At 34.9% G+C, this 25,750-nt stretch overlaps 1 protein-coding gene across 3 annotated transcripts in view; it reads right to left on the reverse strand.

Annotated features, from left to right (window-relative positions):
- PHF20L1 (PHD finger protein 20 like 1) overlaps positions 1-25,750 on the reverse strand; it is a 125,468-nt gene that overhangs the window by 94,315 nt on the left and 5,403 nt on the right. For all 3 annotated transcript variants that reach the window (XM_036754040.1, XM_036754047.1, XM_036754054.1), the window contains exons 3-4: positions 3,745-3,916; positions 3,508-3,592 (exon numbers count right to left, since the gene is read on the reverse strand). In XM_036754040.1, coding sequence (XP_036609935.1) covers positions 3,508-3,592; positions 3,745-3,916 — 257 coding nt within the window. The remainder of the gene's footprint in view (positions 1-3,507; positions 3,593-3,744; positions 3,917-25,750) is intronic.

Below are 25,750 nucleotides of genomic sequence, written 5' to 3' on the forward strand. Positions count from 1 at the left end.
TTAGACAAAACAATTATAATTCAAAACAAGGAGGTTAATTTTTTTCCTGAAGAGATATTGTATCATGCTTTAGTATAGAGGAGTATAATTATGATAATCATCATGGAAACAAAATGCACATATTCTCTCTGTCTCTCTCTCTCCCCCCTCCCCATAGACATATTATATATGCATATATGTATGTATAAAAATGCTTGATAGTGTTTCCACAAACATTACTCTATACTCTGAAGGTTAATTCCCATTAAAATGTTGAAAATAATACATAAATCCAAAAAAATTAACATGCAGAAAATACATGGAACAGATCTATAACTGTCAAAGGAGCACATTTTATTTGAAAACAGACAAAAACAGTATCATCTAATCCAACCATTCAATTTATAGAGGAGGAAGGAAACTAAGAAGTAGAGAGGTTAAATGACTTCACCCAAGGTTATGTAGCTAAGTTAATAACAGGGTGAAATCTAGAGCCCAGGTCTCAACCATTGTTCATTCCAGTAAACCAGACTGCTTCCAAAGAATCAGAATCCTGTTTATATCTAATGTAATAGAGAATCATTTATAGTTTAAATAATTGTCTTTGCCTTAATTATATGCAGCTTAAAAAAAGGAAACACCTCAGCTAAATCTAGGTTCCTGATATGAAATGAAAAATAAAAAGGTAGAAATTCAAAGACATTCATTTGCACATAGGCACTAGTACAATTGGCACATTTGTTAATTGGTGCAGTGTTTGGGTTTGTATCATGACAGTGTTTCATGAGCTTATTTCATCCAAATACTTTAACTAGAAAAATATCACTTGAAAAAATATATTTAATTTGGTATTTTTACTAAATAGCATATAATTTAGTATTGTTAGTAGCTTAATATTTAACATCATGGACATATACAGATAATTTACTTATAGAAGCATATTACTGATCAGTGTTTTAAAAAATAATACACAGGTGCTTAAACAGTACTATGATTTAAAGTCATTAATTTTAAGTCCACTACCTTTAGTGAAATTGTATTCCTCCTGCCTACTGCCACTACATTCAAAAAATTATGTGTGGCTTTGATGGTTCTTGAGATCCCACCCTTGCTATCCACCTTGATTTACTGCTCCTTTTCAAAACATACTTTTCTCTCCAATAAGGTCAATTTGCAGACTATGCTTTGCACATATTACATACAACCTCAGTACCATACTTTTGTTTTTTGTTGTTCCCAGCATACAAAATGCCTTATTTTTAGCTTTTTGCCAAAATAAATCCTATCTATCCATCAAGAACCAATCTTGAGGGTTCCAAGCACCTAGGAAGCTTTTCCTAATTCATTCCACATTTATCTCTTCCTTCTCTAAATACCTAGTGGTCTTAGAATACGTGCCACAAATGGCTCTGCACTTGAACAATTCACATGGGTTAATTCGATGTCCCCAAATATATATAAAGCTCAAGTTCTGTTGTTATTGTTCAGGCATTTCAGTCCTGTCCAACTCTTCATGACCCCTTTTAAGGATTTCTTGCCAAAGTTAGTGGAGTGGTTTGCCATTTCCTTCTCCAACTCATTTGACAGGTGAAGAAACTGAAGCAAACAAGGTGGAGTGACCCATCCAGGGTCACAAGGCCAGCAAGAAAGAGTCTGAGGACATTTCCTGACTCCAGGACCAGCACTCTATTCACTGCTCCACCTACCTGCCCAAAGCTCAAGTACAGGGGTAATAACTTACTCTACCTTTATATCCATAAAGCACAGATAAATTACACAACAAATATTTCTAGAAAGAACGACTAAAAGTTTTGATCACTCACTAAGAGGTTTTTCAACATCAGCAGAGGACCTCACCATGTAATGCTGGAACAACATTTAATGACATCTTCACTACCTTTCTACTAATATTAACTTATTTTAAGAGCCTATGAACAAGTGTGACAGGAAGTAGACATATAAGAGCTGAAGGAGAAGAGTTAATGATGTGTGCACACGCACAGACACAAATATATGAATGTACACATGTAAAACACCATATCATACATAATTCACAATCATTAAGAGTATTTAGTCTTAGAATTATGGAAAGAGGGTCATCCTTGCTCTTCATTCAAGCAATAAAACTTTCTGGTGAACCCTGCAAGGTCAGAACATTGTCATAATTCCATTTCCTAAGATGTAGTTGATTACGAACAATTTAATAGTGCTGGATGACATTCCAGAATTAAGGCTGGGAGTGGACTACAGCCAGATACAACCTTCACCTACAAAGCAGAATCCTCAAACTTTTCCCCTTGTTGCAGCCATGTCAGATGTAATCAAATTACTCTTATCTTTTTTATTAAGAGAAACGAAGGCTTAGGGTAATTTGTTCAATTATTTTGACATTCCTAGTCAAGTTGCTGTTATACTTTTTTTTTCCACTTTACCTTCCTATCGCCTTTCAAATTTTTTCTAATACTAATCCTTCTCTCTCCATCTCCACTCCAGTGACTGTTTAAGGCAGAATTTATTTTTCTAGAAAAAGTCATCATTTGTTTGCAAATGACTCTATATTTATAATTAGCAACTACTAATAACAAGTATTGTTCTTTCCAGTTTATTTTGTAAATAGCACTGCTTCCTCTGGATAATTAATTTCTTTTTTACTACCATTTCTCACCTTCTAACAATACAAAAGGGCATTGTTTCATAGTCTTAAGACATGAGAAAAATGGTGTCAATAAAACAAGGTAGTAGGCTGAAATCCAGACTCAAATACTGCCTTAGACATTAACTGGCTATGTGAAGCAAGTCATTGAACCTTCCAGTTTTTTCATCTGTAAAGTGAGGATAATTCTTGAACTACTTGGTTAACAGGGCTAATGTAAGAAAAGCACTTTGCTAACATTAAATAACTGACATATTAACATCTCTCTGACTATTCCATTGTTTTTTTTTCCTTCTCTTAACATTTTAATAAAAGTCCAAAATTAAAAAAACAATTCATTGTCAATTATATAAATGACAAAAGAGTAGGCTGGACAAATGAAAGCCACAAATGAATAAAAAGAGTTTTGAGGCTCATTCCCAAAATATCTTACTGAAATGATCAAAAAAGAGTATCAACTTTTTTCTTTACCCTTTTCTACTCCCTGATGCAAACACAAAGCCTAAGCCAGCACAATAGCATATGGCTAATGTTTCTTTAGCTAAAACAATGCTTATTTCAATTGTTTAATGGAGAAGGGGTATAGAAAAATCATCAAAATGATGAACTTAAATCCATTACCTACCAAGAGAAATTTTAATCACTCAATTATTCATCATTCATTCATTTATTATGCTTATCTGCAACAAATAAGATAAATTTTTACTGACCCAAAATGCTCAAAAATTAAAGCCTTCCAAAAAAGAAACAATGGTAGGTAATGTGCCAATAAAAGTAGAAACTACATGGAGATACTACATAAATTAGAACTAGAGGTGAAAATAACTTTGGGCTTTTTTTTTTTCTTGCTTTAAACATCATTTCCAAATACATACCTTCTTTGTTAATTGCTTCAATCTTGGCAGGGTAATATCGACAGTCTGTCCAACGGGCCAGAACTTCTTCTCCAGCTTTAAAGTCCTATTTTAGACAACTTTAATGATTAATAACTTGAGTAAAAAATAAAGACGTTTCTTTTTTGAAAAGTCAAGTTTTTGTGAAACCTAATTCTTTTTTTTTTTTTAATTACATAGCTACCAAAGACAAGGAGTATATCAAAGTTTGTTACTTACAAAAAATTCTTCCTCATCTTTCAGTCCTTCTTTTCTTAGTGCTGGTCTTTCCAACGGTCGCAATCTATTGCTATCCCAGTATATCCACTCATCATAACGATGACTCCAACGTTCAAAATGGACCAACATCTTACCCTCCTCATAGTCTATTTTTTCAATTCTTGATGGGTACCTTAAACAAAAAAAGGGAGGCTTGATACTACCAAGTTTCTTAAATTTGTTCCATTAAGTCATGAAGCAAGGTACTGCACCTAAAAAGAATTTTTTACCATTAAAAATAAAAAGATGGCATGACATTCTCAGTATTGATGACCAGTGGTTTTGCCTTATACTAAAATCCATAATCCAAGTTACATAAAAACATTGAAACAAACTACCTCATCTTTTCTTCACTATATAGTTCTTTTACCAAACACATTATTAGACTGTTCAAGTTAAAGTATAAAGCAATATTAAAAAGGATCAATAAAAGCATAGAGTCGATGTCTCAAGCTGACCTCATATAACTAGTTTCTGATAAATACAGAATCTGTTTTTCCTATATGAAGTGGTAACTTTAAATCCAAACTGTAATGGACCCTCTTACATCCTAGTTGGAAAACAAACCATTATGTATCATAATCATGCTATATGAAACATATATGATACCATGCTTCAGAGCTATGTACTACAGTATATGTAAACCCATGAATAAGCAGGGTCTACCCCTGTGTTTATTTCCATGTCATTCCATACAATTCTTCAAAATAAGTTCACAGCAACAACAAAATCTGATGAAATGTTTTTATTGAATATGAAGAATTATTTTATTGCTTTTTAAATAATCTTTTCTTGGTGATAGTATATGGCTGTGAATCAGGCTACCCATAATTTTCAAAAGAATCAACAGCACATGAACCACAGGGCAAAAGAAAGATGCATGCAGTATATCACAAATACTATAAGTAGAAATAGAGTAAAATGCATCATAGGAGATAAATGATTAAGAAAGCTGGCCAGTAATTGAGAAAGAATAAGGGTCAAAAGAGACCAAATAATGCACTATTATGCACAAAATATCAAATATATTTTTTTTATAAAAGGCCTTGCACCATGCTGGGTAAACCTTTTATGGAAGATTTATAGAAAGAACATTTAAAAAAAGGCTTAAAAAAAAGAATCACCTAGACTGGCAAAACATGGTTTTTAATTTTTGTAGATTATGGAGGCAATTCACAATTGGAGATGTAGTTTTGGTCATTATTTTGATTAGTCCTTAATTTCAGTCTTTATTTCAAAGCTATTTTGGTTTATTTTGTTGTCCTTACATGAACAATTTTGCTCCTAGTTCTAGTCATCATTCTACTAATTTCATTTTGTATCAGGTTGATAACTAACCAATGTTCTCTGAAATTATCTTTTATCATTTCTTATGGTATTATACTCATATACAGAAATTTGTTCAGCCATTCCATAATTAATGGGTGCTCTCTTAAGATTCTGGCTTATTGCTTTTTTTTTTTTCCTTTTAATTCCCCCTTTAGGATTAGGAAGTTTATTCTGCTTTCAACTCAGAGCCTGGAGAATAGAAGGCACTTAATAAAAACTTGTTGACTTACTATTCACTCTCTGGTATTATCTTCCCTCTTAGCTTCACCTACCATCCAACTCTGTCCTCAGGTCAATCTCTGCTTGGTTTTTGTTGTTGTTGTTGAGTCTGACATTTCTACAGCAAAATCTGTGTGATTCAGCCTTCCTTTGTACATTTCAGATTAGAGATTCATCTGAAGACTACTTTTCCCTATCCTTTATTCCACACTTGTATACACTTCATACATAATTTTTAGAGACATCTGTACTCCAAATGTTCATATAGACTCTTTGTGCCTGACCTGTGGTAGAGCCTTCCAAGCTCATATCAGTCTGGTCTGCCACAGCTGGTCACACTGTACCTTGACTCAAACATACTGACATCATTTTGGTCCTCTTTGAGAATGAAGGACAACAACCAACACTTCATCTCACATATCCCAATTACGAGAAAAATCAAGTTCCACCCCCCTTTTCCTCCATTCTACATCAGTGTATTCCTTTTACTCTCCCTTGTCTTTCTCCTAAAACTGCTCCACTTATGAGATCTGCATCATAAAGTTCCTAGGTATTTAAATAAATTTATCTTTCTACGTTTCTCTGGGCTCTAGTATTTGAGATTTCCTAGTCAGGTCTAGTCTTTTCATAAGAAACACTTCAAAGTCCTGTATTACGTTACAGATACATTTTGTCCCTGTAGGCTACTTCCTGGGTATCAGCTTTGGAGAAATTATTCTTGGTTGTAAGTCTTATCCTTTTTCTAATACTGTATTCCAAGATCTCCTTGCATTAAAAATAAAAATGGCTAGGTCTTCATATGATTCTAACTCTAGTTCTCTTGTTACTTGAAATGCTTCTTACTGAATACTTGCAGTATTTTTCTTTTTTTTTTTTTTGGAAGAAGTTTTGTATTTTGGCTGTGAGATTAATGGGACTTTTCCTTTTTGGGGTTTCTTTCAGGAGGTGACCAATAGATCCCTTATATTTTTGCTTTGTCCTGTTTCTAATGGATTTGGACAGCTTTATGATTTCTTGAAATATAGTATCTAGGCTTTTTTTTTTAATCATGGTTTTCAAGGAGTCCAATTAATTCCTAAATTATCTTTGCTTGGCCCATTTCCCAGGTCTGTTATTTCTGATATTAGATATCTTACATCTTCTTCAGTTTTTAAATCTTTTGATTTTTCTTCTAATGTACTTCACTAAGTTATGGAGTCATTAGTTTTGTATATTCTTATAGGGAATATGATTCTTAGGCAAGCCTTATCACTTCTTCTAAACTATTTGTTCATTTTCCTTCTAAGTGTTTCTTTCAGAGCTTTTAATTTTTCACCTCTTACTTCATATTTTCTAGGCATTCATGTAGTCCTTGTGACAAATCAATTCTTTCCCCCTTTAAGAAACTGCTTGCCCTTGTACAAAGTTGCTCACTGGTTCTTTTTTGGGAGACCTCTAGAGCTGAATTAATTTTTCATCCTAGCCAATGTTTTCTTTAATTTACTCATCTTTTCAGTTTAAATTCTTAGATTGGTATTTTGTGTCAGAGCCTGCTTTGTGTTTGAGTGGGATGGTCAACCTTGTTTGATCTCACCCTAGATATCTTGAGTTCTTGTGCTTACTTTTAACTCCTGAGATTAAGCCTCTCACCCTCTGAATCAGATTCAGAGCACTGTATCTTCAGGGCCCTCTACGGCATCTCTGGGAAGGGACCTCTGGTCCTGGGGTGTCAAAGCTTGAGTGCTCCCTCACCACTACTATCACTGCCACTCCTGAGCCTTCTAAAGTGCTCATCTTAGGACTTTCAAGCTTCCCCCTGAGGAAAAAAACCATCTTTTTAACAATATTCAGGTGATGTTACATGGCTGTGAGACATGGAATACTACAATTTCTGAAAAATTAAAGGTGAAGGTAATCCAGATAATAAAAGCAGCATTATTGTGCCATCTCAAAATGAGACTGTTAATTCTGAAATGTGAATAACATTCAGATAATAACTTGAAACTGCCAATTCATATTTTAAATACTACACAAATTGAAGATAAAAGAATCACAAATTTTAAAAGTGGGAAAGGACCTCTGAGAGGATCTAGTCCAATGCTCAAATTAAAACTGCCCAAGTTCACACAACTACTAAGTATTTGGGCCAGGTCTATAACTGAGACCTTTTGACTCTTATTCCAGTTCTCTTTTACTATACCATGATATTTCATTAAAACTTCTTAATTTGAAGGTTGTGAAATTATAAAGACAAGATGGCCCCCAAAATGAGATATGAGAAGATACCTCTCCTCACTCCTTTTCAAAGATTGGGATGAGGTGGGTGGTCCACTGGTATGGATCACTGCATATAAAGTATTAACATATTTTTTCAATGTGATTAGTTTTGCTGATTTTATTCCTTCTTCTTCCTCATTTTTTTTTGTTCTTTTAAAGAAGTCATTTATCATATGGGATAGCTCTCTAGGAGGGGCAAAGAAAGGAATACAAGGGAGAAATAAGACAGTGTTAAAAACAAAAGATATCAATAAAAATATTTTTAAACCTTAATAGTTTAACTTCATAAGTTAAATATAAAATAACTATAGGATTCACCGACAAGATTTCAACCATGTCTTATCTATGAATTAGAAATTTTCCATCACCAAATCCTACAAATTCTTCCCTCTTAAGTGTTTCTCAAATCAATCTCTTTCCTCACATTTAACCCCACATCAGAGCCCAGTCAGATGCCCTCTCTTCACTCTAGACTGCATACAAGCAGTTAAGAATATTCTTTTCAACCATGAATTAATCATGTGACTTTCCTTTCAAGGACCCTGCACTAACTCTCAATGTCTTCCAATTAAAATTTAAATCTATGATTGCAAAATTTAAGGAGTTGAAACTATTGACATATTTTTCCTCTTCTTCCACCCAATGACTCTATCTTACATGCTACCACACCTCACTTCATGCTTTCTGTTCAACAGAGCATCTCGTTCCTCAGATTTTCTATTTTATTATCTGTTTTGAAAACTTTCTGTCCTTACTGATAATCCATATCTCTTTCACATCCAACATTTTGTTCAAGATTCATCAAGTTCTTAAAGCCTCTCTATATTAATTCCATCATTCTAGTCACATAACTATAACATTCAACCCTAACAGTCGTTCCTATTCTCCAGCCTCCATAATCCTAAATCTTTAACATTTTAAGATGTTTCAAGGATACCCAAGTCCCTAAGTGTAAGTATTCCTTCCACAGATAAAAAAATGCAATCTCCTCCACATTTCAGTAGATACCACCTTTATAACTTGACAGAGCTGGAAAAAAAAAAAACTACATGGTAGCCAACCTGCTGGAAAAAGCTTTTATGACCTTAGCTAGGCTAGTCCTGGAATGACAACTTGTCAGTAAGGTTCCTTAGGACAAGAACTGTTATGTGTTTACCTTTGTATCTCCAGTACCTAGTACAGTGCCCTGAGCAAAATACATACTTAAATGTTTGTTGAACTGTTATTAAACTATGTGTTGTCAGGCATGTACTCAAATCCTTGCTAAGTATGATTATTATAGTAAGGCAAGCAAACCATCATGATCTTTAAGTCTACAACATGATTTCTCCACAGTCCTGTGAGATAAATATTGAAAATATTATCCACTTCCAGATGAGGAAACTGAGGCACAGAAAAGCAGACTTGTCCAAAGTCTCATAGCCAGGAATTATAAGAGCTGGACCTCAACCTGGTCAGATCTTCGGCCTCTGAATCCTATACTCTTTACTATACAGCGCTTTGTCTCCATAGGGCCTATGAGAGCCTGACCTTCACTGACAAGGCCTTGTAAGAATCCCCTGTCATGATAATGCATTAGAAAATTCTATCTGCTGAATAACACTTGACTCTGTTGAACTGAATTCCACAAAATAAAACATTTAAGAATCTACAAACTTCAAGACACTACTGTAGATGGTGGATATAAAAGTAGACAAAATATACTCAGCCTTTGTTATCAAGAAATTTATGCTGAAATATTAACAGTATTCAAGTAATAATACCAGGAAAAATATAAGTGAAAAAGCACTAAGCAAAGTGCTATGAGAAAGATGAGGGAAAGACTTTTTTCACTGAATCAAGGGCAGGTGTTACGGCTCAAGAAGTCTTCAGAGAGCTGTCACCACTTAAGTACAGTTTTGAAGGAAAGGTGGGGCTTCAAACAGCTACAGATTGTAGGATCATATTATGAGAGACACAAAGAACTTTTGGGAAGAATGAGCCCAACTCTCTTATTTGGCAGCTAAGAAAATTAAAAAAAAGAAAGGTTAAATGACTTTCCATAGATCACATAGCTTCGTAAGAATCTGAGGAAGGATTTAAACTAAGGTACCCCTAACTTCAAGTACAGTACCCTATCCACTAACTATACTGCTCTGGGAACAAGGAAAAGGAAATGAAACTGTTCTAGACACGCAAAAGCACAAAGACAGGAGGTGGCTCTTATAGACTGAGTGACAGAAGATAGTTCACATTGCCTAGAATCAAGAAAATTAAAGAGTAGTATACAATAATAAAAAGGTAAACAGGTGATTGGCTGTGAAAATCTTGAATGCTACTGTGGCAATGAGGAAATCACTAAAGCTCTAAGCACACTGGAAGATTATCCCAGCTTCAGGGTGAAATTGGAGAGGGAACATTGAAGGCAACACAATCAGTTAGGAGACTATTTTAACATGTTTAAGTTAGGTCAGAGTCAGAATCAAATTATATTTGACAAGAACTTACTAAATGCCTAATATATAATAGGCATTATACTAGGCACTGGGAATACAAAGACAAACAAATGAGATTCCCTTTCTTCCAGAAGTTACATTCTTGCCAGAAGAGGAGGGAGGATATAACACATAAACAGAGAAATAAATGGAAAATCAAAACCCCAAGGTGAGAAGGAAAACTACTCCAGAAAGCCTGTGCAAAGGCAAGAAGGATGGTGATGAAATGTCATGTACACAGGGGAACAGCAAGTACTCTAATTTGGCTGAACAGAGTAGATGGGAGGAAGTAATGTAAAGATAGCCTGGAAAGACAGGCTGGAGTCAGGCTGTGCAACGCTTTAAATACCAAACAGATCAATCTGTATTTTATTATGGGAGCAAAAACTAAAGCTTCTTAAGCAGGAGAGTGATACAGCCAGACCTATGCTTTATGAATATCAATTCTACAACTGTATAGAGGATGGATTAGAGAGGGAACAAACTTGATGCAAAGAACTCAAATTAGATGACTCCTGCATGATCTGAAAGGTGATGAGGGTCTTAACTGTGGTGGTTGTGGTGAGTAGAGAAAAGGGAACTGGTAGCAGAGAAGTGACAGAAGTAGAGAAGTGACAAGATTTGGCAACTGACAACATGGGAGTGGGAGGGTAAGAGTTCAGAGTTGAGAAAGACCCCCTGGTTTAACACTTAGGTGCTGGAAAAATGGGAGTACCTTTGACAGAAATAAGAAAGTCAACAGGAGGTAAGGGTATCGGGTAAAAACAAAAGTTCAGTTTTGGATGTGGTAAATTTGAGATGCTTATGGAGCATTCTAAGGGAGATGCCCAGCATGTAGCTGAAGATGCACTACTAGAGCTCGAGAGATGAGAATCAAATATGCAGTTTGCACAGGAAAGAGAGCTAAACCCAAGAGAAATGGAGATCCAGGAAGTTATTGTTTGTATAGACAGTAGGGAACTGATGTGAGAGACTATTAAGGAAGAATCAAGAGGGCTTGGTAACTGAAGGAATATGAGAAGGGGAAGCATTCAAGATGACTGGTTATTTTAAGTTTGGGTAACTGGGAAGGTTGTACCATCAAAACAAATAAAGTTAGGAGACATATCTTATGGAAACACTCAAGAGAGCTCAATTTTAAGGTACACTGGATCTGAAGTGCTGGCTGAATATTCAGGTAGCCAGTTGAAAATGCAGGATTGGAACTTTGGGAAGGGACAAAGGGTTGATAACTTGATTATATATTTAAAAGGAATAGCAAGTTGTACATAATATTTGCAGTTTCATGTATAATCATCTTTTTCTTTCTATTTTACTATGTCTTGGAAATGCTTATTTTATTTAAGTTCATAATAAAATAAAATTTAAAATTAAATTGAAAACAAAAAAGAGACAGGGTAGAGATACAGATTTATGAGATTTTCAATAGAAGTGATAAGTCAAAGTTGATAACCTACCACGGGACAATTCACATATGGTCAGAGAACACTCACATTTTAAGGGGCAGGAAAATGGGAAGCCAGTAAAGGAAAGAGAAATAAGAAAATTAGGAAGAGAACCATGAGACTGAAGTTTTACAGAAGCCAAGAGAACAAAGAGTATCAGAATTAGAAATTCATCAACAGTGTCAAATAAAGATGCAGTTAACAAAAAGGTCATTTGATTTATAAGAGGTCATTCAGGACCCTGGAATAGAGCGGTTGGGATAAAAACCAGATTGAAAGGGGAAGTAGGCTTAAGAACACGATGGTAGAGGGGCAGCTAGGTGGCGCAGTGAATACAGCACTGGCCCTGGAGTCAGAAGGACCGGAGTTCAAATGAGGCCTCAGACTCTTGACACACTTATTAGTTGTGTGACCTTGGCCAAGTCACTTAACCCCAATTGTCCTGCCTTCTCCTACAAAAAAATAGTTAAAAAAAAAGAATATGATTGTAGAGTCATCATATGGATATTTATTTTTATAGAAGTCTGACAGTGAACAGGGGAAAAGAGAAAGATAAGGAAACAAAAGAAAGGGGATAACAAGGTCAACTGAAGGTTATGTTTTGTTTTGAAGGAAAGTGGAACCTTGAACATAGGCTAATGGGAAGAAGCTAGAAGTAGAATAGAATGAGACTGATGATGTATGAGAAAGGTAAAGACTGTTAGAGCAAGGTCATGGAAAAGATCAAAGGAAAAAGAACAGATGGTATAATGGAAATGAGGTCTACCTCATCCTCTAACACTGGAGGGAAGGAGAAGGTAGATGAGAGCACTGCTAGATTTAAAAGAAAGGAAGTGGAGAGTAGGGGGAGGGTCATATCAGAGAACCACTCTCTTCTCAATAAAGGTAGGAGGCCATTTGCTGAGAATGACAGATGTGCCTTTGGAAATATGATGATAGAACAGTTCTGGAACTGATCACTTCTCTCCTACATTATGCTATAAATTTGTCAAAAAACAACAACTTCATCTTAACTTTGTTTTTAAGTTCTTACAATATTATAACACTACCAGAACTACAGCCATTCATTTTCTACATCATGGAACACGAATTATCTATTTATTTTCTTATGTAAGCTTGGATTCAATCATATTTCTAATGCGAATAAAATTCTAGTAAAGTTTATGCTTTTGTTTACATAAGGAATCTGGAAGTAGTTATCAAATTCTATAAATACCCTCTTCAAGAAAATAAATGACAAGCAAGGGCAATCTCTCTTCTTTTTGCTGTATCTTTAATGTTTTCCAAAATATCAAGGTATCATAGATACTGATAAAGTGTCTAAATATGAAAAAAAAAGATTTAAATTATAAAGTAATGGGGAAAAAACAGCACAATACATCAAAAGCACAATTACTTAAAAGCAAGGAATGAATCAACTTTAAAATGCTAATGTTACCAGTCTTTCAATCTTTTATTTTTTCAAAAAGCATGAAATCTAGGGTGCTATCATTCAATACTGAATACCTTTAGAAACCCAAAATGAACAATTAAATCCTATATTTTATTTTCTTTACATAAGCTAAATTGTATTTGCCACAACTAAATGATGATTGTCAGAGTTTTTAGTATCCCCAAATCAATGGATTTTATTTAACAAGCAGTTATTGGAAAGGCAAATTTTGCCAATATTAATTTTTAGGGTCTTAAAAATCTAGCTTTCAGCAATGAGAACAAATCAGACTTCTGAAGTATTTCTGAATACTATTTAAGCAAAAACCATCACCTTTAAATGTCACCATTTGAGTTTTCAGTCAAATCCGGCTCACTTTCTAAATGCAGATAACAGACTTAGAGATCTGCCTGAACCCATTCTTCATTGACTAAGATATTTTCACTCTGACATACCTAACCCATCCCAGTGATTCTAAACCCCTCTTCGACTGCCATTGTTTAAACTCCATTCTCCAATAACCATTCCTTTATCCCCATCCCCACTGGACCCAACCCCCCAATATCCCACTTTAAAGCTACCCAATTGTTTCACTGTTCTCTCTGGAATGCTTGGTCCACAGGTAACAACCTAGCTTTCATTTTAAACCTGTTCCTTTGTTACTCCTTCCATCTTCCTGTGATCACTGAGACCTGGGTCTCTCCTGATGACACAGATTCCCCGGCTACCCTGTCCAGCTCCAGCTGTACATTCACTCATACCCATCAACTCACCAGTTGTGGTGGAAAATCGAAATACTCCTTGCTCCCCCTTTGCCACTTCCAGGCTCTCCTACTATCCCTATCAATCCTCCTCTGAGTTTCATTCAGTCCATATTTATGACCCACTCAAGATTCTGGTATCTGTTTACTAAAGATCTTCAGGACACTTTTCTTCCTATGAGTTCAGTGACTGGCCCATAATCTTTCTCTCCTCTCCAACCTCTGCCCTCATACTAGGGAACTTCAACACACAATATAGATAACTTCTTCAAACACCCTAACCTCAAGATTCCTCAACTTAGCTGTTTTCCATGGCTTCACCCATCCCACAAGTTCCACATAGGGATTTGTTACATCCTTGACCTTGCCATCACCTACCATAAATATCATGTTTAAGAACTCTAAAATTCCCTTTTCTGATCATAATGTGGTCATTCCACCTCCCCTAATGCATTGCAACTGCAAACTGTGTTCTCTGTCCTCATTTCATCCTCCAATCACTTCATCCCTCAGTTCTTTCCCAAGCCATCAAATCCTGTATAATTACCATTCTTTTCCCTTCCCCACATGATCCCTTTGTGAACCAGTTTAATTCTACACTATCTTCCTCTGTCTAGTCCCTTTCCCCTTTTCCCCACTGAAGATCTTGTCCCTTCCAAATCACAGCTTTGTATTAATTCCACTATCCACTGCCTTCACTCCTTATTGTGCTGGTGAATGAAGCTGAAGAAAATCACAAAACCGTAATTACTGGGTCCATGACAAATTTATGTTATGTAATTTCAACTGGGCCCTCCCTGCAGCAGGAAACTATTTTACAACTGCCTTATTAATTCAGTACACTGTTCACCACCATGATTCTTCTAAACCTTTCCATCCCTCCTCAAAACCTCCCATAGCTCCTCTTCCCCTGAGAACCTTGCTTCATTTCACATCACTCCAATGTCTCTTTTTTCATTCACTTCACATGGAGAAATAGCCCATTTCTTTGCAAAGGCAAACCCCTATACCTGCACAAGTAACAGTCTTCTCCAACAGATTGCCCCTTCTATCACTCCTACTTTTTTTCCTCACTATTCTTCACTTTTCCTGTTTGCAGTTAGTGGCTATTTCCCTACTACCTACACACATGTCCATGTGTCCCCACTCCATCCCCAAAAAACTTTCATTTGATCCTCCTCTGTCTCCTAGCCAACAATCCATTTCTCCTCCCTTTTGTGGCTAAACAATTTGAGAAAGTATCAATAATCACTGCTTTCACTTATCTCCCTCTTACGGTCTTTTCAGTCTGGCTTCTTCCTTTATCATTCAACTGAAACTGCTCTCCAAAGTTACTAATGATTTCATAATTGCCAAATCTCATGGCCCTTTTTTCAATCCTCATCTATTTCTCTGTAGTCTTTGACACTATCATCTTCTTGACACTCTGGTCTCTCTAAGTTTTCATGGTACTTCTCTTTCCTGGCTCTCCTGTCAGACAGCTCCTACTCTGTCACCTTTACTGGATCTTCATCCAGGTCACTCATGACTCCTGCTAAACGTAGAGATCCTCCAAGACTCTGTCCTGGGCTCTCCTCTTCTCCTTCTACACTGTTTCTCTTGATGATCTCAGCAGCTCCTTTGGATACAATTATTTCCATGTAGATGACTCTCTGATATATTTTTGCAGCTCTAACTTCTGTCCCAAAGTCCAGTTTTGCATCCCCAACTTCCTATTGGACACCTCAAAACTGGATGTCCCACAGAAATCTTAAATTTAACATGTCCAAATCCAAATCCATTATCTTTCTCTTCAAATCCTCCCTTCTTCCTAACTTTCCTATTACTGTCAAGGGTATTATCATCCCCCCAGACACTCAGCCCCACAACCTAGGTGTCATCCTTAATTTCTTACTCTGTCACTTCTCATAGTCAATAAGTGGCCAAATTTTGTCATTTCTACCTTTGTAGTATCTCACTTATATATGCGCCTTCTATTCTCTGACACGGCAACCACCTTGGAGTACCCTTCTCATAACAACCTACACTACTGCAATAGCCTACTAGTTAGTCTTCTTGACTCAAGTTGCTCCCCACTCCAATCCATTCTCCACTCAGCAGTCAAACTGATCTTCCTAAAGTGGGTCTGACAAAACCAGCCCCTCCTCCGTTCAATAAATTTCAGTTGTTCCCTATTATCTCCAAGATCAAATATAAAACTCTTTGTTTGAATATTGAAGCCATTTATTACCTAGCCCTCTAGGTCCTCAAGTGTGGCCTTTTGATTGAATCCAAATTTCATAGAACAAATCCCTTTAATAAAAAGATTTTTTCTGTAAAACTTGGACTCAGTCAAAAGGCCACACCCAAGGACCTAGAAGGCAACATGTGGCCTCAAGGCTGCACATTCCCCACCACTGAGTCCTAGATACTTCCTACCTTTCCAGTCTTTTTATACCTTCTCCCCACTAACATTCTGCAATCTAGTGTCACTGGTCTCTTGTTGTTTTTTTGTATATAACACTCCATCCCCCTACTCTGCTTCACTGTCTGTCCACCATTCCTGGAATGTTCTCCCTTTTTCATATCTATGCCTCTCGGCTTCCCTGGTTTCCTTTAATCTCAACCAAAGTTCCACATTCTATAAGAAGCCTTTCCCAGTCTCCCTTAATATTAGTGCCTTCCCTCTGAAACCCCAGATCATCTTGTACATATCTTGTTCTCACATAATTGTTTGCATGCTGTCTCCCCATTAGATCGAGAATTCTTTGAGAACAGGGACTGGTCTTTGCCTTACTTTGTATCCCAAGTATTTAGCACAGTACCTGGCACATAGTAGGCACTTAATATTAATAAATGCTAACTCACTGACTGGATGCTAGCCTTAGCTAAGTCACAAGGTAGTTGTTACTAGAGAAAACATTTAACCTCTGTGGGCCTCAATTTTTTCATCCATAAAATGATGGGGTTTGACAAATTATCTTTGAAGTTTCTAGAAACTATAAGTCTAACAATTTTTTCAAGTTCAGTCTCTTAAAATTTGATATTTTTTCATGATATTTTACTTCTATATAGTCAATATTAGAAGACCAAATGCTATTTTAAAACTATTACAATAAAATATAATATAAAATACAATATACTCTTCTCGTAGCCACGAAGTAAAAACATACTATTGTTCTGTAAAATTTGTCTAGTTATCCAAAATAAAATAAAGGACTTCTCTTAGTGTAGTTGCCTACAAGAGGAGAAAATACTTTATTAGTGTGCTTCTCCACTGAGAAATCAAGTTCTTTCTTGTATAATATGGTAATCTAAAAATCTCATTGTGGCCCATTGTGGCATAGAAGTGACCCTGGTTTCTAACAGGCTATGTCAAATGAGTGCTGAACTCTGGAAGATCCTACAAAGTTGAAATGGCTTATAATGCCGACCAGAGCCCATCTCCAAAACCTTACACTTTGAATGGTGAATAAGTTGATGGTAGAACAAAACTCTTGAAAGGTTAATAATGAATTTTGCTGGAGGGTAACAATGCTTCAGCCAAACCAACTCTGGAGAATATTCAGTTATTAAGATCTGCATTCAGGAAGGAAGCAGTGACAGTAAAGAAATGAGAGATTCTTTTAGTAATGAAATAATTTCAGAAAAAATGGTAAAAAATGATAAACTGCATTGCCACTGGTTAAGATAGTTTTATACTAATTAATTTTATACTAGTTATACTATATACTTAGACTATAAAACTATATTATAGTTTTATGCTAATCCTAATATGGATTTGGCAAATGGAATCCCATTTCTTCTTTTCTTCCTACACACTATGATATAGATCCCACTTTGGTACAGATTCTAAATGGCCAAGGTCCCGGGGATGAAGGTTTGATTCTAGAACCATCCCAGGGATATTCCTTATAAGAGTACCCTTAGCGTAGCCTAAATATCATCTTCTCTGCAGAGATTTTCTGGTTCCCTAAAGCAATAATGATTGTATATTGCACCGAGTAATGCAGGACCTTTTTGAATCAAAGACGACACATATACACTAGTGGAGACAAGAGAGGGGCTCTTGCTGCACCATCAATTCACTGACCATTCATAAGTTTAAGAATTTGTCTATGTGCATACATGTGTTTGAGTACAAGGGCAGAATATATTCAAATATTTTTGAACAATCCTTGTTTTTCTTCTCTTACTCACTGACAAAGATAACTGGAAACTCATTTTATATTCAAGCAAGTCCCACTCCAGAAGTATCTTGCTAAGTATATCCAACACATTTCACTTTTAAACTTAAATTTTTTTTTCACTTTACTTTTAAACTTACATAGATCAGTTTTTCAATTTGGCATTGTGCAAATACAGCCAGTAAGATCATACAAGACCTTAAAAGATTATTTAAAAGGAAAAAAAGGGGTGTGTGTGTGTGTGTGTGTGTGTGTGTGTGTGTGTGTGTGTGTGTTTTATAAGCCACCAAGTTCAACTTCCAAGTTATTTCTAGTAAAAGAATTACTGGAAAAGACTGAAATTCCAATGTATTGATCTTGCATAAGCCAAGGATAGATAAACTATTTTATGAACTCAAAATTTCCGGCCCTGCACTATTTCTGACCATTCTTTTCTTCTTTTTTCTCACTCACGCCTGTTTTTCCTCTCTTTTAGTGGGTCCATTATACATTCATCTGTTAATCATATTTTGCATAAGAGACAATTTAAGGACATAATAGGCATTAAATATCTGTATAAATTTTTTCCTATCCTAATCAGTTTCTTCTTTCTTCATCCTCTGCATATGCCTTTAGGTTTGAAGGTGCCTGGCACTTACTAAATGCTTACTGACCAACTGATCTGATATTTTCTATTACTTAAACAAGGCTTTCCTTATTCCTACTCAGCCCACATTTCCTCAATCTCCAACTAGCTGTCAGTCTTATGCAAGTAAATCTTTCAAAATGCACATTTGCAAATGCTTCATTACCAGTTCAAAATCTCCAAATGTGTAGAAATAGCATTTGCCTGTTCAAAATTTAGACTACTCTACCAAAAATGTCTAATTGGCGATGCTCAAAAACATCTGCCAGCTTTACATCTTTTTCATTCTTCTGTTTAGAACTGGAAGGAAATTACATGGAATTACTCAGGCAAAAGTGGAAAAAGCATAAATTGTATGAATTTTATGTAATATACTTTCTAAAGTCCACTTGAGTAGTTTCTAAATCATAAATTTGCTTACAATAGAGAATATTTTGATTAAAATAAGGACACATCAGAATTCAGACCACCACTAAAGAAGACTTAATATAATTATTTTCTTTATCTTAAAGTCAGATAGAACCATGGACTTCCCCTACATGATAAGGAGTACATGAGCCATCACTAAAAGCAATAACATGCTGGATTATTTTTCAACTCAAAAATATTTTAATGGGTTTCTGCCTTCTTCATTTTCATCACACTGTTACCTTATTTGGTCAAAGAATTACAGGATCAAAGGCTGAAAACTGTAGGGACCTTAAATATCGTTTGGTTCAAGTCTACATATTAATAAGTACGCATCAGAATCTTTTGTTGTGTCCTGAAAGCAATTATTTTTCCTGATTCTCTTTCAACAGCTTTTAATAAGTGGCAGTAGAGGGGGCAATCAAGATTAAAAAAAGATAGGTGATATGTATGGATATATTTATACATGTAATTTGTTTCTGTTAAATAATTGAGTCTTTAGTCAGACTGAGAGAGAGTTCAAGCTGGATGTTTTTAGAATAAATTAATGCACTTAGGAAATATAAATTAAAATCCTCAAGAGGCATTGAAGTTTACTGTTCAGTCAGAGGATCCTCAATGACCCAAGATTAACCCTTCAAACTGAAGCTGAATTACCTCAACTACTTCATAAGTATCTGCTTCAATTATCTTTGATAAACTGTTGTAGCCACAATAAAATTTCAGACTTCACTATAAAACATCTCAAAATATTAAAAGCAAATCACTCTCTGAAATTTAAAATATAGCGCTGGCATCTCCTTCTGAGTTGTGAAGAATAAACGGTAAGGTCAGATGAAGCAACAAGGTAAAAAACCTAACTTAGTCAATTTTTTCTACTTGTTACCTCAAACAGATTTTTAAATTAAATCTATCCTAAAATTTAAAAAGCTTAAGAATTTGAAAGTTTTCTGTCCTTTGAACTTAAAATTTATCTTTCTTATAGAGAACATTTTCCTTCTCTACAATCTTAAAACCCTCTACTGATGAATAGTACTAGGATCTTCAGTACTATTATGCCTAACAGGGTTTGTAGCTCTTTTTTTCAGGGTTGACTATATGAAAGATGTATCTAGAAATAAAGTTTCTTAATACAAGGTAGTATAGTTTATCTCCCCTCAACTAAATATATTACAGTTACCCTGAAGAGATGGAGCATATCTTAAATTTCTTTATCCCCAATACCTAAAATAGTGCTTTTAAATACAGTAAGTATTTAAAAACAGTTGTTGAGTTGCATTAGCAAATCTGAAATGATTACTATACAGTATAGTTTTGAGAATAGAAAGTAAAAAAAAAAATACTGGGAAAACCAATTTTTTTCAAGACATTTAGATAATCTAACTTTTGTTGCTACTTAAAAGATGGCAAAATACCTCAGGGTTCAAATACTTTATTGCTAGTGAAGCTACTATGTAAAATAACAATTTATAATATCAAGTGAAACATAGTACATAACAAAAATAAAGAAAATGACACAGAATTTCTTTTATGTCTCACATGAAATCACGTCTTAATGATTAGATGAACATCCAGCATAGAATGTTAGTTATTTGACTTTACTATCACTCAAGCATAAGAATTATTTTACTCAATACAGCAAACATCTATTAAGTGCTTTCTGTGAACAAGTCATTTCATTTGAAATTGCTGACATAAAGTAACAAATTCACATCGAGAAAAGTGTTACTTTGACTTCAACTGGATAATTACATATGGAACTCTACTTAAAAATATAAATACTGACAAAATTATATTTGTGAATTGAATAATTATAAAACAAAGTATAAAATCTATCCAAAAATTCATAAGGTTAAAAAAAATAGTTAGCCATATATATAATACTACGTTGACTAAAGTTGTTGCTAACAGTAACTAACAAATCATTCATATTAGGTCTCTTCCAATTCTGGAAAGGTTACTCTGTACAACTCAAACCTGGACTGGACAATATGATCACATAAAAACGAAAACAATTAGGCTTTTACTTTATTATTCTTAGCTATTATTATTTCGACTAGTTTATTTATATTCAGTTAAAATGACTGGGTAGTTAAAATAAAACAAAACGTCATTAAGGGCATAAATTTTAATGATCCTACACAAAATCTACTAACAATTCCACTTCCTGAAAAATTTATAAAATAATTTTGGGTTTAGTCAATACTTTTTTCACCCTTACCCCATTAAATACAAAATCTAACTAACATAAAATAGCTATTGACTTCAGAAGTTGGTTTTAAAACGCATTCATTTTTGGTCCTTTTAAAAATCTTTCCCAACTAAAACAATTTTTTACTTTTTATTCAGTAAATATTTGGGCACCAAAAGTGAATATACACCAATGCAAAATTAATGATATAAACAGTATTAGAAAGAAAAATACAAATAACACCATTTGCTCTCCCAAGACTAGGAGCTAATTATGTTGCTAAGTAATCTGTAACTTTGCCATAGTGCTAAATGAGTAGTAAATCTTTTCCTCTGGGGATTATTAGGAGGATAACACTAATGAGAATCATTTCACTTTTTACAAGCTGCAGGCAACATCGTATAGTAGAAAAATCCAATTCCAGTCCTAATTCTTTAGAACCTCAATTCTTTCATCTATAAAACAAATTCTAACTCTTGTACTACCTACCTGCCAGTATTGTAAAGAAAATGCTTTGTGTAGCTTGAGACTCTGAAAACATGGTTAAAGAAGAAATATTCCTTAAATTCTGAACACTAAGATAGTCTGCAAAATTTGACACATGTCAAATCTGTCATGTAGTGAGTATTATAATCTAAAGTATTTTCATAAGATGTGTACAGATTTCCTTTCTATCACACGTAATAGTTCCTCCTATGGTAAAATGTTATTATCTTGAACAACAGAGATATCAACGATGGCCAATTACTAACTAAACTAAAACAGGGTAACTCTTATTATCAAATATCAACAATAAAATGGTACTCCAGGGAATACAAGCATATCAGCTTTCATAATACAATCCAAGTGTCATGAGTTGTATTAGTAAAGGGAAACTGAAACATGAACCACATAAACGACCAAATAACTTAAATATAATTTTCATTTGGCTCAGGCATGTTTCTGTACTCATGTTTAGCTACAGGTATACTCACAGGCTCCAAAACTAACTTCAAACAAAACAATAGATAGATAATATGAACTGACTCAAAAGTAGATAAGATACCTATTTTCCTATTCCCCCTACTCAACAGCTCCCTAAAAGCCAGTTCTCCAAGGAATATGGCAGTTCTAAGACTGATGCAAGGTTTACCCTGTTTCAAATATTTCCTGATGCAACTGTGTCTGAATGTTTGACCATCAAAGTGCTTTCCAAAACAAAAAATAAACAAAAGCTGAAATGTTATATTTAAGCACATTTAAATAACCATTAATAGTGCACCTCCTGGATGTCAACTCAGGCAGCAATTAACGTAAAAGAAGATAACCATAGATAAGCTACCAAAAAATGAGGTTCCAAATGAAGCACTGGCAATACTAAATTTCTATTTCCCCACTCAAAAAGAGCTCAACTATTCCTTGTGTTAAGCTCTACTGTAGCAATCTGGTTAATGGACAAGGCACACATTTTATGTTCATGTTCATTCAAATATCCAAATGAGTACTGAATATCACTGAATTGGATGTTTCCTTCAGTGATACAAATCACAAATCATCTATACCACCCTGTCCTATGTGACTGTCATCCATGTTCTCCCATGAGTTCACTATACAGGGATCTACTAACATGTTGGTGGTCTTCCTTGCTTTCTTATGACATCATAAAGTTATCAGTGGAGTACTTGGGCTGTCAACCTGCCATGCCCGTTCATTATGTGACTCACATTCTTTTACAACCATAAATTTCCCTGACAGCATTTTTTAATCCTGTTCTTCTGTTCCCAATTGGTTATACATTGTAGCCTGCTCACTCATATGAGCCTCTCTATTGCTCTCAGTGTGATACTAATTTTTAAGAATTTTTAAGAGAGAGTTTTTTTTTTTTTGATACAGTTGTGTTCAGGGTCTTAAGGTTATACAAAACAGGTAGGATAATTGGTACTTAAAAGATGACTCACTGTTTGGGGGAGAACTTTGGGATCATTAAAAGAACTCCACAATTTCCTGAAGACAGCACAGCCCACTCTTTCCATTTAATTCTGGACCCAACTACCTGTCCATTCATACCATCTGTCCCAAATATACAGATATAACTATAGATCGTCCAAGTTCTCTATGTAGTCTAATCAAATGCATGTCATGACTTGGGAAATAAACACTTCACTCAATTTGGTCTTCCCTGTGAAGAAGCTAAGGTCTAACTCTTTTGAGTGATGATAGGTGTTTTCAGGAAGCCACGCAATGTTACAGGGCTTGATGCAATCAGCACAATGTTGTCTGTTAAAAAGAAGCATCTGGAGGACCTCATCATCCACAAAGAAGCCCTCTCTAATATGGTCTCTCTAACTAGTTCCCTGTATTAGGAGGGCAGAGTTTATAATCATTTTTATATTATTATATTATTATATTATATTATAACCATTTTTGGTTGCCAACACATTCCCCTCCATCATAACGGTGAGCACTTTTGTTGAGAACACCCCTTGTTTTATGCCTCAACCAAATGTTTATGATCAGAGGGTTGTAAGACAAAATTATTCTGATCATTCCATTATTCATTGAAGGAACCTTCAAAATTTGGATATAAGGGAGGGAGGACTTTATTGGAAAGCAATCTTTAAGTGTTTTGCTCTACAGAATCAAAAGCTTTTTTCATAATCAACTAACAATGAACACAGTGGGTCTTGCATTCTCTACACCTTTCAATCATCTGCAAGTAAACACGTATTCCTTTGTAGAATATAATTTGTAAAACCCTTGCAGTTTCCTATTTACATACGCTCATCAAGAATACCCTTAATACATGTATAGATCAATATTAAAGATTTTATATAGATGGGAAAGAAAGCATATAGGCCAGTAGTTGTTGATGTTCTTTTAGTCATCTTCTTTTCATTAATAAGATCTGAGTTGTTGGTTATCCCCCATACCTTTGGGTCATACCCCTTAGATACTTTGTGAACTGATTCTTCAGTGCCCACACAATTGTGTCTATCAGCTCCAATACAGATTTCTTCAATGTAGATTTTGTCCAGTCCAGGGTTTTTCCCATATTTATTTACTTCGAAGCCATTTCTACCATTTCTATAAGCATATGGGGGACTATGATGTTAAAGTCTAAGTATGGTGGCTCTGTTGGATTGGATGATGAAAAGTCTGCTAAAAACGAACAAAATAAGAAACAAAAAACTTTGCACATCTTTTCCAATGTTCTTGTTTTACTCCTTCCATTTTCATCCTTAAATGTCCTTGGCATGACTTTGCTTCATCAGTTAACAAAGCTTACTTTAATGCAGTTTAAAGAGAGAATCTAATGATTCTCTCTGCTTTATGAGGTCTTATTACTCCTGTTCATCTGTATACGTTTTGAGTAAAACTTTACAAACAAGTTTATATTCTAAACCGGTGCTGCCTTGGGTAGCCATTGCTCTTGCTTAGCAATGACTGCTAAGGCACTTTTTAAGATCTTTTGGCTACTCTGTTACGATAACTGATTTATATCAGTTAAAAGTGTGTATATAATTATCAGTGGTGATGTTGTTTCTGCTGTCTATTATCCATTTTTCATTATTAATCATTGGAAAAGCTCAGGATTGAGTGAGGTCAACTGTATCCTATATTTTTGTTGTTACTCTTCTAGTTTTTTGATTTTTAGTTATTCTAATCTTTTTTCAAATAAGTCAGTGGTCTAACTACACACAGACAGCTGACTCAAGGATGACTCCCATACAAATGAGTCTTTCTGTATCTATTAAAACATTTTTCATGATTTGGTGCTTGACATAATGACATTATTTTCTGAAGCATTCATGATGTAAATGTGCGAGCTTTCTACTGTGAAGTCTAAGTATTTGTCCTCTCTCAGTCCTTCTTCTTAACCTACACCTTCAAATACATTTTTCACCATCCTTACCTAAAGTGTACGATTTAATTTGGAAGGTCTTATTGATATCTTTGTAGTTTCTCTATCTCTTCATCTTTTTCAATACATGTCAGTGTACAAACTATATTTGTTTTCACAGCTGTCATTTTGCTAATACTTTAAGCACTACAGTATGAGGTGACCAAATGTCCTATGAAATAATATTTCTTGTTGCCTTCAGGCATATGATATAACCAATGCAACCATCTCCTTTCTGTGCCTTTCTGGAGTAAACTTTATTTTTTAATTATGAACTTGAGCACCCAACAGTAATTTTTTATAAAATAAGGAACAGAAAAAGGGACTGAAATTGACTCTCTTCAACCTACATCTTGTTGTTTTAAGTAAATATTAGACTTAATATTGAAACTTCCCAATTTGTCTGTCCTCTTCTGAACCTCATTGTGCTCTCTTCTATGTACTTTAAAATTTTTTTTCATGCTCTTTTCTTCCCTTTCTTTTCTAAACTGTAACTACTTTCTCACTGCACTCACAATTTTCTGCCTCCCTCCCAAAATTAAAAGCCTCCCCTGTAACAAACAGGTATAATCCAGCAAACAAATTTACACACTAGTGGTATCTGAAAATGCATCCCACTTAGTGTTTAGTTCTTTGCTATAAAAAAAAAAAAGTTCCATAAACGTTTTTGTACATCTGAGTCTCTTTCCTCTCCCTTTGATCTTTCTAAGGAGATCTTTTGTGCATACCCTTTGACCCACCAATACTACCTAACAGCATTATTGCTGGGCCAAAGAGTACA

The sequence above is a fragment of the Trichosurus vulpecula genome, chromosome 1, assembly GCF_011100635.1.
Source record: "Trichosurus vulpecula isolate mTriVul1 chromosome 1, mTriVul1.pri, whole genome shotgun sequence".
In the NCBI taxonomy this organism is placed as follows: domain Eukaryota; kingdom Metazoa; phylum Chordata; class Mammalia; order Diprotodontia; family Phalangeridae; genus Trichosurus; species Trichosurus vulpecula.